Source organism: Ciconia boyciana, chromosome 20, assembly GCF_034638445.1.
Source record: "Ciconia boyciana chromosome 20, ASM3463844v1, whole genome shotgun sequence".
Lineage (NCBI taxonomy): Eukaryota > Metazoa > Chordata > Aves > Ciconiiformes > Ciconiidae > Ciconia > Ciconia boyciana.
In genome coordinates, this window is record NC_132953.1 from 1,769,597 (window position 1) to 1,784,978 (window position 15,382).

A 15,382-nucleotide genomic window follows, 5' to 3' on the forward strand; every position below is an offset into this window, starting at 1 on the left:
ATTCTAATGTGCTATGTATTAAACTCATTGGCTATTGGCTTCCTTTGAGTTCCTAATAGGTATTTTTCCAAAGATAGTTTTATCACAATTTGTATGAAATACACATGCAAAGGTAAATTCATTATCGAGAGTGGGCACATAACAAGTAAAAAGAAGTACCTGCAGTTTCTATTTCAATATTTCCCCTCTTTAAACAGCACTGAAGATGATGAAAGTTACTTCCAAAACCAGTATTTCTTGTCTGCTACCTGTGCTGCACACATGACTGTACTCCCTACTGATCAGCATTTCCATAACCTGATGAGTGATAATAAAACACCTTTAAAAGCCCAGACAAAGGCAGTTCTCGGAGCACTGTACTGCCAGGAATCTCAACTCTCTGGCTGGAGCTCCCCACGCATGACTTGGTAGCCAAAGGGACTGGAACATCAGCTGAGAGCTCATCAGCACTCTGCGAAGGACAGTAACATTAACTCGCAGTTGTGCCCATCGCTGATGCACTGCACGGCAGTGACACTCACCCACTACCCAGGAGTTTTCGACGCGGTGACCCTACCAGTACCTTTTTCCTCTCTTATGCTTGGCACTCTCCTCCCCTAGTGCAGTGAGCCATGTGAGAAGCACAGGATTACTGCAACCTCTCGCCTTTCATTAACATGACAGGGTCTAAATAAATCTATTCTCCAGAAACTCACATCTGGTGCATTAACCTGGGGCCCCCTGACTACATTGCAGCTCTGAGTCAGTATTATTTAGTAACTAGCCTGTTTTCTTCAACTTTCGGACTCATTTTAGAAAAATGTGTACTGGACCACTATGTATCCTGCAGTTTTACTGCATGCTTATATTTGCAGTTTTACCACATACTATTGTCTCATACAGGTCCCAGTGTTTTTAAATGGGCAGGCCCAGACAACAGCATCTGTGAGTATGAAATGTTTGTTGTCTCTTTTAGGCCAAACAGTCAAGCAACAACCAGGTTTTTTTTCTAGCTGATAACACCAGGTTAAGTTGACAGAGATGTACTGCCCTTAAAACTCCATGCAATACCACATCCTACATGTTATCTCTAATTGCACAAGTCCTTTTTTCCAGTAAGTATCAGTCTGAAGTCCTTTCCTATGAGTCGTTCAATTCCTATGCATCCAGACTCCCTGGTAATGCTTTTTCCTTAGCGGGCACCAAGAAAACTTTGTGTATGCACAGGAGAAAATAGGCCAAAGAAGTTACCTTCTGTTCTTTTATGAGCCACTGGGGATTTGTCAAAAATTTTCCCTACACAGAGGCACATCTCGATTCAAAAAGAGGCCAGGTACCAAGGCCTGTGTGGGCATCAGCTGGTGTTCAACAACATTTTTACATCTCAATGGGTATTTGTTACCAACGCCATATCCTATGTCGATATATTGTTAGCTGTAATCAGATACGAAATCTTATTTGCAAAGTCTGCTGCACCAGTGAGATCAACACCGTGTCTTCCCCTCGCTGCTGTGGAGCTGGAGTTCATGAAATGCGTTATGTACGCTGAAGTCAAAGCAGTATTTCACAGTACTTCAACATGATAAACAAAAACAATTAAAAATATATATATATATACATGTTGCTGTCATTTCCCTGCAGAAGACAAAGAACAATTCCACAAGGCTGAGAGCATTATCTGAGTGCCTCTTCCAGTACCTGAAACTCCACCTTTACCCAGTGAGAAGGGAAGATGAAGTTAGCTCCGTAGATTTAGAAAGCCCCGCACAGAGCAGGAGATGCTGCCACAGTACCACACAATTCTATGTGAAGCTGTATTTAAGATCCCCTTCAGAGGGAACAAAAAGTGTGTGCATATTTATACACGCACATGCAGAAAAAATATCTTTCCTGCTGTTTTTCAAGGAGCTGAGGAGAAATGGGGAAGTATTTTTGTTGCCAGGGCAAGCACTAGGACTTACATGACCTGCATAAATGTCGCTGGGACTGGCCTTGACCTCAAATTATAAGCACATCAGAATACAATGTGCAAGACTCAATGTTAGAATTTCTTGTCGTTTCACTGCAAGTCTCTCAGCATTTCGTTATTTTCAAAGCTCCAGTCATGGAGTCAAACAGTGAAGATATATTCTCAGCTTTCACTATAATTATTAAATCATCTTGCAGAGGAAAGATGAACAACATGACCCATCTTGCACTTAAAACCTCACACTGGAGGGCAAATTAAAAAAAAAAATAATCAAAGCGTACCTTAATTTTTAAAGTCAATCTTATGATTTTTCAGAAACTTGACTGCTGTTTTTTAAATGCTTGAGGAGGCGGTCATACTACAGATGAAAAGACACTCTAGTAGATCAGCGCTTCTTTAAAACGAGTCTTTCAGTCTCCGGTGTGACTGCATATACGCAGCCTGATTTAGGTAGGGATTCCCATAAGAAAACACAGAATGGCAAAACCCACCATCTTTGGAATAAAATAGCAGAGGCCAGCACTAGGATAAGGTATTCTCATATAATGGAAGAGATGCATGACTGGAAGAAGCTGTAAGAGTCTAGAATTAAAAGGATGGAGAAACCCTTCTGGGAGCCCTGGTAATTCTATTCCGCTCTCTCTAAATTAAGTGTTACACTCGCTCTGTTCAAGCACAGGACTATGAGTCAGCACTGGACCATACGTTACTCTTCACTTCTCTCGCTCGTAGAGGGAAGCGCATCACATATGAGATCGTCAAGTACCCTGGCCAGCCTCAAGCACAGGCAGAGGAAACGTCACATAAACAGGCAGAGAAAAAGTCGAAACCCTCTACATGTGACAACAGAGTTGTTTTAACCAAACAAATTTCAAACTCAATTGCAAGCTTATAAAATGTCACTCTACTGCATGACGACACCAAACAATGCAACAAACAAACGTAAGAAGGATACCCATACTATTTCCACTAATGAACTTATTTTTCATTCTCTTAAGAGAGAGAGAACAGGAAAGAAAAGCTGTAACATATGCAAGTGCGTATTACCTTTTTCAGTCTACTATTGTGTATACACATACTTTAATAACATTAGGATCTCCCAAAGGTAGATACATGCTCCTAACATGGCTGCTTGCCAGTTTTAAGACAGGCCTTCTCTTTTACACAACTTGATCTCATTCCCTGATCTAACATTTGCTCATAAAAAGCGAGTCAGATCTGCCAGTAAAGCAGTTGTGAAGGAAGAAAAATAGAAAATATGTAATTATTTACCCCATGACATTACAGGTCCTTTTCCCCTTCTCATTTAAGGTATGATGGATGCCTGCTTGTGCTGTTTGCCAGTAGAATAAATCTCTTAACCCCATTGCATGTAGCTCCAAGGACTGAACACAAAAGGAAACAGGTAACTGAAAATAAACTGAAATTTTCTGTTGTTAATTTCTGCCGTGATAATTTACAAGGTATGAAGAGAGTCAAATAAAAACCAGAAAAATAGTTTACCACATCAACTTTAACTTTTTTCCTTCTAGTAATGTTTTTCAGAAATCTGACATCGCAGCTATGTTGTGTTAGCACCCAAATACATCAAGTATTTTTAACATCTTTACTACTGATCAAAGGAGCAGAAAGTACTGAAAAGGCCTAGGAGGAAGTTTCTGCCCCATGAACTAGCATCATGAGCTTACACTATTGTACTCAATGACACTGAAATCTGCATTTCCACAGCACTTTTCAGTTAACGTCACATGTGTCACTAAACCTATCTCCACAGAATCCAGAGAAAAAGCACATAACGAAATCACTTAGCGGTATCAAATTCTCGTAAAGGATCGTACTCGAGACGGTATGAGTCATTTTGGAGAGCTGCGGATTGCTGATGGAGCACAGGCTTGAATGGGAGTAGAGCCACTGATAATCTGTGGAACCACCAGATGTCCACGTGAATAGTTCCCTCTATTTTTTTTTGGCCCTAGATTAACCCATCATGGCTTTTTGAACCCACACAAATTCCATCTTCAAAGTAGCAGGTTTGAAAGACTTGCATACAGAGACATAACAGCGCTTCGCTCTACCCATGCAAGTCAAGTCTTCACTGATACTTTCCTGTCTGCAAACAAACTGAACAGGATTCTTCAACATTATGTACTTTGACAGGACTCAACATTAGGTGCCAGATTTAAGGAGCAGCTGCATTCCAGCTGGCATAGCTACACATGCTCTTCCTTGTACAGTGAGCAGCCAAGAAGGTTCAAGCAATTCCAACCCTACTCTTTCTGGTGGCTTTCCTGGCTGTTTTCTGTGTAAATGCGGTCAAGTATACATTCCACTGTTCAACTGACTGCACGTTGACTCATCTGAAAATAATTTAGAGGATTTATAATTATCTTTGCTCTGACATTTCCTCACCAAAGAAAAAAGAAAAAGAAACAAGAAGTAAGGAAAATTATAATCAAGAAACTGAATTCAATATTCCTTGACGGGAAATCTTTATCTTCACAAAGTCTTGTGGCCAAGAAGTTCAGATTTTCCCTTGCCATATCACACTAGCATTTCTGACCTGAGCGTGTGAGTAACTAGTTCTCAGGGGGCTAAGGATGGCTCCTGAAGTTCATAAGCAGCAAAGCAAAGACCAGTATTCACTGTTTGCGCACCCGACGGCTCTGCAGACCCTGCAAATCCTACAGCCGTTGTTAGAGGGACAGTTACAATAGCAGCAAAGCACCTTCAATTTGCCAACCCCAAATGGAGAAAAGACTAGAGCAATGAATAAAAGTAGCTTCAGCTTTTGTGTGTGAATTTTGAGATTTAAAAGTATCTAGATTTTATATTTTAATTGAGCAAAGAGGTAATCCTGAGCTTAAAAAGCAATAAAAGGGATTGGAAAAGGTCAGCATAAACAGGCCCAATACAGAACACAACATTGTATTCAGGGTCTGTCTGCATCTGGAGTTATTTGTGAGCAGCTGTTCCTGAGAAGTTCCACGTGTGGTCAAGTCCTTGAAAGGGAGAATATATTCAACACCAGAGACACTTGCTGGAGAAAAGGTTTTTGTGCGATTCGGGTGTCTCTGATGTTTGTTAGCATACATCAAAGCATGGAGAAAAGAGGTATTATTCCTACAAGTAATCAGTCCTACACACAAGCCAAAAAGCAACATCTCCGCCGAGCTAACTACTGCTCAAGAACTGGAGAGAAGCCATTTTTGTCAACTGGAGAGACACCGCTGGGAAACTGGGGGAAAAGAATTAAAAGTCAGACATGCACCTTAAACAGAAGGGGCTATGGAGGTGCACGGAGAGATGCAACGTGGAGACTTCCACAAAATATGTATTGCAACTGTTAACACCTCAACAATACTAAAGGCACTGGGTAAAGAAAGCACAGGAACACATCACTGCTTCAAAATTAATACCCAGTTGTGGTTTTGGTTTTTTTGTTTGTGTTTAAATAAAACTATGCAGTTCTCCTCATTTTGGCTTTGTTTTTAAGAAAAAGCTTCTACTTTTGCACTCATAATCAAATCAATCATGGATGCTTTTATAAGCCAGGGAAAATATAATTCAGGTGTCAATCTGTATTCCCAAATCGGACTGTGAGCTATGTCACTTGAAAACAACAAACTTACTGCTTATTAGCCTGGAGCAGGCACAGAAAGCAAAGGCAAGGAGGTGAGTACTGAGTGCCTCAGGACAACACTATGCATATATACCATACCTAACTGGGAGAAAAAGGGAAGAAATTGGTATGTATAACATGGCTTTTTCCCCACACAAACTCCACTTGTGGAGCTGTGAGCTGTCACAGCAGTTTTTCCAGTAGCATAATTATCTCCCTATGAAACTTGCTTCCCTCTTCAGAGTATCGCAGGGGGGAAGAAGGGGAGTGTTTGTCTTTTCTTTCCAATAATGAACCCCCTGGCTGGCAGCCTCAGCATCTCTTCTCTGTTTCTTAAAATCACGCTGGCTCCACGGCTACAGATTGAAGCTTAGCTACTCCATCATCCCAGCAACCAAATCTACAACATCTTACATAAAGAACAACTCTTAGCTTTGCCAGCGCAGCCCCCATACAAGAGCAACAGAGCTCTAACACTTTCACAGCTTCCCATGGGGATTTAAGTATCAGATATGGAAGCGATCAGAGGCTTGTTAATCTCATTATATTACTCCTGTGAAAAGCTATGAGCAACTGTGGCAGTATTAAACAAAATAGCTTGTAGATGAAAAAAGTCAACACAGCTTTGGTTAACCTTCTGGGTATGAATTTAATGGCTCTCCGCAACCACAAATACTAGGATTTAAGAACAACCGTCTTCTGAAATTGATATCTTATATTGGCCTTGTTTCCCTCAATCATTAAGAGGGAACAGAGATTTTCATCCTATGAAAATCTAAGTATTTTCATGTGTGCCCATAAGCAGCTCCCTGGGTAGTATAAGAAGCTGGGGAAGTCCCCTTTTAAAGGGAAGCTGTCAACACCGTGCATCAGATGAAACTGTACAAAGTTAAGACATCATTGTAGTTTCCTCTTCTTGTTTTATTTTTCGCAACCCATGCCTTGTTTCTAGCTAGGAAAGTGCTCCATCTAGTCTGCTTTTCTGTTGGTGTGCCACGAGAGATCGATTTAACTTCAGAAAATTCTTCAAATCTGCTCCTACCCTTTGTGTGTTCCCCTAGACTAACACTACCAAGAACTGGTTTCGAAGTAGGTTTTGCTTATGCAAAAGCATGTTAAAGGTAGTCTTCAAAAGCTGGGATGGCTTACTGGCATTATTTTCAAAGGAGAACGTCTACGTTTCAAACACATGAACAAATGTGTTAGGCCACATCCCCAAGGTCAAAACTCACTCTTATTTCAAGTGCAGCCAACAGCTGACTGTGTGTTTGATGCCATACAAAGTTCTAGCCTTACTGTTGTATCACTAATGGAAAACATGAAAATCTTGTGTCATGGCCCCTCTTCCCATCACTCCAAATCACGAGATTTGGTCAGAAACCACAAAAAAAAAAAAAAGTATTTTAGTGGTCTTTTTATTTACCTTTTGACTCGATTTCATGGTATATATTGATATGGTTCTCAAAATTTTTCTCCCAGCACATCTTTATTTAAAAAAAAAATAATAAAAAAGATATTTTCACACAGTCACTGTAGGCATAGGCACTTAAAATAGTTGGACATTTTATGTAAATAATTTTTTAAAAAGCATGACATGCATTGGTCCAGCACACTTGCGCTCCTAAAATAGAATTCAGCACAGTGACACTGAACAAGCTGCAAAGAGATACAATGTATGTTTACAAATTACATTTACTTAATACAGTAAGTAAAGCTCTTCCATTAAAGTATCAGTAAGAGAAAACGTACAGAGAACAACAGATTGAAAAGGCTTGGAAATTTTGTATTTATGTTTCAGAAAAAAGTTTGTGTAATATCTTGCTACGTTTCACTTTCAAAAAGGACAAAACCTTCTGAAATACACAAATGAAGAAATGTGGCCAGAAATTAAAGCACGTTTGCATGGTTAAAACACTCCTTAAGGGCTGAAATCTCATCTGCTACATTCCAATCCTGAACAAGGTTTGGAGCACTAATTTATAAACCCTGGGGAAAAAATGTTGAGAAATCTCCTTGACTATTGAATAGAGCTGCGAATAGGAAAATTGCTGTACAATACACAATGAAAAGAAGAAAACACACATTGCTGGAGTTCATTAGTGTCTCGCATTTGGTTTACAACAGTGAGCTGCACCCAGAGACTCGGATCAAGCGGGGAGTCGTAACAACACAACTGTCCCCTCTAAGAGTGGTTAAATCCCATCAGGACTACACACTGCATTAAATTCATTTGCCAAGAGAAAGCAAACCATTACCACCGCCTGTGTATCAGCTAAATGTCCAACAAAGCCGTCATCTTATTTCAGCAAAAGCAATAGGATGCTTGTGATCACCCAGCTAAAATTGCCCCCAGCTTGAACTGTATGAATTAAAAAACAAAGAGCTGTGTTAAACTCTTGGCATGCTAAGGCAACAAGGGCTTTCTAGTCTTCAACATTATGAGAAGTGTCAGGTTAAAAGTCCTTCCCCAAGTCTGATTAACCAGAGATTTCAGACCTCCGAGGAGCTTCAAAATGAACCTAGCGTAATTGTAAGTATGTAACCCCACAAGCAGTAATGCACTGTCATCCTCTGGATGCTTCAGAAGTTTATTCAGCCATGGGACTTACCGAAAGGGAACGCAAGGCAGGGCAACCCTTTATACATTAAAGTGGAGGCCATGACGATAATCTAACAGATGATCCAACACATACACACTGTTCCCGGCCCAGGAAGCTGAACGGAGGTCACGCTTGCCTCTGCCAAACGTTGTGCCGCCAATTACGACCACCACCTCTTGTAATTGAGGGTGGTCTTTGCCACCACAAAGCATCTCGGACAAGACACAGGTTGCTGTGGGCTTTGAAAGAAAGCTGTAACAGATCTTTCAGTAAGTATTACGCTTTTTGTAACTGCTGTTTGACATAAAGAAGGAAGAAAACAAGATTAGATTATAGGTTGCATAAGAAAAGGCAACTGATAGAAAAACAGCTATTACATCACCTCTGAAGCATCTCCAGAAGTGCTGGGATAACAAATTTCATATTCACAGTTTCAGAAGGAATGAACACAGGACGTAAGAGAGGCTAGAATATAAATGGTGCTTCAAAGCAAAGGCACCAAGTTCAAATTGCTCCTCCTTTTCCTCCCATCATCCCCACTGCAAATCATGCTCTGGTCCCTACCATTAGGCCAGAACAAAGCAGCAGGCATGAGTGTGAAATGCACATAAACGTTGAGGTTTATGTTTTAATTTGCTTTCTGGATATGCACTTCAAACATGTTTGCAAGCTCTTGTCCAGGAACAGTACACAGAAAGCTCCTTCAACAAATGAACAAATAAGAACAACAAACAGTTAAGAAATAACGGTATATTGACATGCTAGGAAACTGAGGAGATGCCTACTCTGGTTCTCAGCCCTTGCCACTGCATCCTGTTATTATTTCCAATACACAGTAAATTCAAAGGAATACACAAAAGGTCTACATCTGCCTTTTTTCTTTTTACATGAAAACACATTGAAATCTACCCTGTTCCGACTCAGCAGCTAAATAGCCGCCTGCTCTAGTCGTTATACTCAGGATTGGAAAGCTCAGATCCCATCCCAATTCTTCTGCTTTCTGTCCATCACAGACACCCGCCACTTCAAAGTCACCTTATTTCTCCCTTCTACCACCTATTCTGCGGTGGTTTGTTTTTTTTCCCTTTCCCTTTTCTCCAGGTTGATGACTGAATGAAAGCTGGGAAGAACGTTCCTTTTTATGACATAGGACCATTGGTGAAAAACAGGGGATTTATTTTCCTTTATTGACCACTGCCAGGAGCAGAATATCGAAACATTACATTCTGGTCCCTGATACCAGGGCCTGTAGTTTTCAGAAAGTATCGAACAACAAGAAGAAACATGGTTCAAAGAAAGATTAAACCAAAAAGCTTGGTAAAGGGGGATTAAATGATTTTTTGTGTATTCTTGATATACATACTGAAGATATGTCACACAGTATATTTGATACGCCGGTTGTCACAAAAAGAACTGGGGTTGTGAAGGACGTGCTCGCTAACGCTCTGATAAAATTGCCCCCTCCTTCTGTAAGACAAAATACAGGGATTTCTTCTATGGAAAGCATCCTGGGGGGCTGGGAGAGCGCATCCCTTGCCCCTGGAGCCTAGGAAAGCTGTGTAAGGGGAGGCCGAGGGCACACAGTGGTCAGGAGTAAAGGCAGTCGAGCAGTCCCGGGCAGCTCTAGCAGAGGCAACATCATGACATGCCAAGTCACCCACAAGCGGTTATGCATAACATAAATCACCAAAGACTGGCCTAGAAGATGCTGCCTATCCGAAGTAACGTACACTGCGCTGCTGTTTGTGCTGTGATCCGGCTGTCCCTTGGAACGACTGCTCTTCCACAAGCTCAGAGAGTTGCTGTTTTCTCTCCATCTTCCCCTCCAGCCAAAAAGCTACTGCTACAGGTAGGGCGAGGATTCTGCAACCCTGAGATGTACCACTCAGAAAATGATTTTTTTTCCTGAAGAAAATATGCATCAGCAGAGTTAAGTCTGTCTGGATTTACTTTTACGTCAATAATCAGAAAACTCCCTGCACTCCAAGTATCAGTCAGGAGCAGCAGACAGAGTATGAAGTTAAAAATACTTCTGTAATCCTATTAAATGCAAGTCTTGCTTCTAAGAAACAATACAAATATTTATCTCTACAGTGAAAAACAGGACACTGAGTAAGCGGTCTCCCCTTCGGAGCGTCAACCGTAATAAGGTAATGTGAAGTTCTGTCGTGCTCTGCACTATCTGCACAAGAAGCAAAAAAAAAAAAAAAGGGGGACTGTCACTGCCAGAACTAAAACGTATTTAATCTGCAGACTTCCCTGAAGTACAAGACCCCTTTGGAAGAAAACTGCTTAGGTCCTATCAAATCATTGCTAAACTTTGTCTTTGGCCACAGACCTGGCACTGCACACACTGACATTGCCAGCTACTTACAAACGTCAGAGTTTTCACTGGGAGTGAGATCCATACATTCCGAAGGGAATTCACACCAAACAAAAATCCTACAGCGTTCCTATTTACAAAATCCTCTATGGCATGCATGCATCTGTACACACGGATGCTTATATATAGCGTATTGTGCTGCTTCTGTCACAAAGGACGTTGGGGAGCGCAAGGGCTCCAGCATTAGTACACTATACACATTTAATTTTTAAATACAGTTTTGTTTGTAAGTAAGGGGAACCAAAATTACCTAACTAGCATTCTCACAGCACCTGAGTCACTGGGTAGTACAAACAACGAGAAGATATTCAGTAGCAGCTTTCCTACGGCAAAATACTTCAAGGAAGAAAGAAAACGCAGGCAACTTCAGAGAAATTTTGCAGCGCTAGTAAGGGCTACTCTCCTTTGGTTTCTGGCAGTGTAAGCTGAAGTGGGTGGAGTTAGCATAAATTATCAAGACTTTGTTGATCATGTATTATACAGTGAAATAAGAACCCGTGGTCTTCAGCTTCCAGCAGCTATGGTCATAAATAACTTTTAGTTTGGTAGAAACAGCCTTGATCTGTAAACCAGGTAGGTGGTAACAGCATGCCCAAGACGGCAAGTTTTAAATTACACTGGTTCCCCAACTCCCTCCTTTTTTTCACCGGTAAATATTTATGCACTCTCAGCCCTGAAGTAGAAAATCCCAATTGAACTGCAACAGCGATAGGCTTATTTCATATCAGCCACAGTACAAATGCAAGCCCAGGGTGAAGGAGACGATTTGCCATGAAGATAATCAGCACTGTCTCATTCCACAAGAATTTTAACTACACGATAACCTGGCCCTCCAGAACTATTGCTCCTAAACCCATACCAGATCAACAGCACTTAGTTACCCATTACAAAGGAAAAAAATACGCTCGGCACAGAACCCTTGTGACCACTGCTGTTTTCACACAGCCAAAGTGCAGAGTATGTGTTCGACTCTGCTACGGACAGGTTATACTACATTTTTGATTTTAAAAATGCAAGTTTCAGTCATGCTAATAACCACATTCTACACGCTTTACCCGAAAATGCCTCAAGGACCACTGTCACATGAAGAACAAGATACAAAATTATACTTTGCTTTCTACATGCTAGCGTAACCTACATGGTGTAATCTCATTGAAGGACGTAATTAACCTTTCTCCATCCAAACACTCAACCACTTAAAAGATACAGTCATATACATATGCTTAAAAAATACGCTAAAAATTAAAATGAAGTTGCATTTGCTAAGTGAAAACGACACGCTTGCCTTTTTAAATCATGCTCTAAATTTTTGTTAGACATTGCAGGCTATGACCAATTGTGAAACAATTACATTCCTCGGAGATACGGTATCGTTTTAATACTCCATTTATGAGAAAACAGGGTTAAAAAAAAAAAAAGGAAGAAAGCATCTCCGAGGAGCATTTATCTGTGGGTGATTTATTGATAGTACTGACCTTTCAGATTCATCAAGATTGCTTCCAGCTCCTATCGCTCCCGCAGTGAACGCTGCCGTATAGATACCGGTAAAGGCGGCAGCAGCAGCGCCAGTCCCTCCCTCCATGTTGCGCGCACACACGCACTCACACTCACACGCACACTCACACTCACACTCGCTCTGCGGGAGCAGCTGGCTGGAGCCTGCCGGAGGGCAGCGGGGGAGGAGGCAGAGAGAAAGGAGGTTGTTCCCCCCTTCTCCAGCCCTCCCCACCCCACACCACAGAGGCACCCAGCCTGCTATGCACTGACACGGTCCATGAACACGGTCTGCTTTCCATCACGAGTGTCAGCGGTGCCGAGATGGTCCGAAACGCTGGATTTAACCCCCCCAAAGGTAAATGAAAAGCACAAACCAGCTTGCAATTCTGGGTTCCCATTCCGCCTTCCCTCACCAGCACTGATTCATGTTTTCCTGAGGCTGTCGCAGGCGTTTCAGCTGTAACCCTTTCCCAGCTGGAGGAGGCGGAGGGAGGAAAAGGAATTTCTTTGTCCTGTGCACCTCCCACCCTGTCCCTCGGATCCAGGCAGGGATGTTCTGACCCCTAAAGAAAACTTCAGCATCTCTGATGCAAGCGACCAGGAAGAGTCATGAGAGCAGGAGTCTGCTCCTGCTCTGCCAGCTGTATAACCGTGGATATATCCCATTAACGTATTGGCTTTTCGGCTTCCTCCTTTTTGAAAACAGGGCAATATTTACTGGGTTCCCAGAGGAGACTTGTAAAGCTTAATTTATTTCTGTGTTTATGCAGCCAGTTTTAAAAGGAGCTGTGTAAAACTGGTACTACATTTTCTAGTTTATACATTAAACCATAAGTAGGGAATAAGTATTACCCAACTTTCAGATCCCATTAAAAGACTGCAATCGTTCAGCAGACCACCACTGCAGCAGTCTAGATGATTAGATATCCATAAGTATCCGTACGAGGCAGTGAGGTCTAGCAAATAAAGAGGAAAGCTTGGATGACGGATGACTGGCTTTCAGTCCTGGCTTTGCCATTAGCTTGCTGCGTGACCCTGATCAAGTCATTTTAATCTTTCCGTATTGGTACAAAATGTAGAAGCTATTCTCACTTCTGTAAAACGGCCCAAGTTTTCTGTATTATTATTACTGCTACTATTTGCTGAAGCTCTAGCTCAAACACGCAAGCTGTAATTTGTAACTAACAAGATTAGGTGCAGTCCGGACACAGCCCATGGAAACTCAACATACAATCTAAAGGTACCTGATTTTGCACATAGTTCCTTTCAACTCAGTGGGATTGCTGAGGATGTCCTTGGGGTATCAGCTGTAAGTGAAGATTTCAGGTGTGTGAAATACTGTATGCTCTTTGGACTCAGAGATACCACGTTTAGAAAGACAAAACACTTTTTTTGTTTAAAATCCAACAGAAGAGGCTACACAATCCCAAATTATACAAAACAGTGGTCCAACTTTGTGGTGGGTTTATGGAGTTTGTTTTGTTGGGGGGTTTTATTTATTTATTTTTAAATGGTTGGATCCATGTTGTTTGCTAAATGCTGTAAAACTGAGTGACAATAATCTTGTTAATTAGACCTAATGCATAAAGACACAGTCACGCCAACCCTTAGTTCAGCAGCTGCAGGAGAAGGGGAAGATGCAAGCTTGGCAAAGTGTTAGCAAAGTCAAACAGGTTATACCTGTCCTGTGCCTAGAAAGCCTAATGATTGTTTCTAAATCCCTTTCTCCCAATGCTAATTTTTCTTTGTTTCACCAAAACAGACTTGCACAAATGGGACAAGCCAAAAATAGAAGACCTGACTAGGAAACAACATGCCCATTTAGGAAAAAAAAACAACAAAACGCTATTCTGACTTTGCATCAGTAGCTGCTGGGCTTCGGTAACTATCACAACACTCTTTCTGCCCTTGGACCAGCCCCACCTGCAGTCCCAGAGCACACTGGATGGATTCACCTCAGGGACTATATCCCTCAACTTGTGGTTTTCACCTCTCTGACTTGAGGGGATAAGTTCATTCAGGTAGAGTCAAACGTCCTGACAGGAGACAACAGGAGCACACTGCAAGAGTGAAGGTGGTTGCACAAGGCAACAGGGACAGAGCCAGGAACAGAACTCTGCAGTGGTCCAGGACCCCAAAGAACTGGCATGAATGAGAACAAGGTGAGAAAACCTGTGGAAATTCACCACCCAGCTGTACTACAAGAAGATACTCTGCTCCACCCAAGTAACCACAGATAGAGGATAACCCACTACTTAAAGAGTGAAGCTAAAACCCACCTCCGTAGCTGCTAGTCTGAGGGATCAGTGTTCAATCCAAGCTGAATGAAACAGTAACAACCAAAAAGCAAGACCAAAGCTGTCATTTTATAAAGTGATAAAGCATAAAAACTCAACAGGTACCGTCCACACTGCATCTGTTATGGCTTAAGGTCTACTGTTGTGCTTAACAGCAGAGTAGAAGTAGCTGTGGGGAAAAATTCAAGCAAACATATTTACTGTACAGCTTCAAAACAGACTCTTGCCAACTAACTGGAACCAATTACTATTACAGAGAAGATACATTTACTAGTGCACAGAAGTTTAGCATAGCCACTACCAACAGCATCCAGGGCCCAGCGGAAGATGACACTCTGCTCTTGCTTTTCATGCTTCTATGATATTATCACTGCCAGCCGTGCTGAGACACACCATCTCCAGCTCCTCCTTTCAGCTCGTTTGTCTTTATCCCGTGCTACCTGTTGTCTTGCACTTCGACTGTAAATTCACCAAGGCCAGAGACTCTCTCTTGCTTTTCCTTTGTACATTTTTCAATACAGTACAGCCTTTATTCAAGACCAGGGCTCTGGATTCTATAGTTAAACAATCATAAGTATGTTGTTTCGCAGCTAACAAGAACTCACATATTGTGTGCTGTGCACATATTAAGTGTCACATTTTAAAAAGGTCTTTAAGACATCTCTTAGAAGACCAGGCTCAAAACCGTGCTACGGTTTGACGTAAACCAACACTTTACTGCACATGAGCTTGATTATTTCTGCTGGAGACAAATTTTGACAGTAATGGATCATTTTTCTAGCGTAGACAAGATCTGGTCTCCCGTCAGCTATATTTTATCCTTATTTAGGGCTTAAGTTATCATAATAGCAAAACAAAATTAAAATTTTGACCCAAATTGTGGTGTGGGGTGTTGGCTTTTTTTAATTAAGAGAACAGCAGAACAATATCGCTAACTGCAAGCTCCAATTTGCTGTTAAATTAGCAATGGGCTTGGAAACATTTTCTCTCGTAATCCTTGGGGTAACAGAGCATAGTGCAGAATCAAATTTAAGAACA

General features: G+C 41.6%; 1 protein-coding gene across 7 annotated transcripts in view; it reads right to left on the reverse strand.

Annotated features, from left to right (window-relative positions):
- The window catches only part of ARHGAP32 (Rho GTPase activating protein 32), a 263,993-nt gene that overhangs the window by 182,541 nt on the left and 66,070 nt on the right, over window positions 1-15,382 (reverse strand). For 3 of the 7 annotated variants that reach the window (XM_072884767.1, XM_072884758.1, XM_072884756.1), the window contains exon 1: window positions 12,026-12,264. The exons of 1 other annotated variant lie outside the window; for it this stretch is intronic. In XM_072884767.1, the coding sequence (XP_072740868.1) occupies window positions 12,026-12,132 (107 nt within the window). In that variant the 5' untranslated portion in view covers window positions 12,133-12,264. Of the gene's footprint in view, window positions 1-2,229; window positions 2,249-12,025; window positions 12,265-12,421; window positions 12,501-15,382 lie in introns of those variants that run through there. 3 more of the 7 variants (XM_072884764.1, XM_072884757.1, XM_072884765.1) reach the window with 3 other exon arrangements.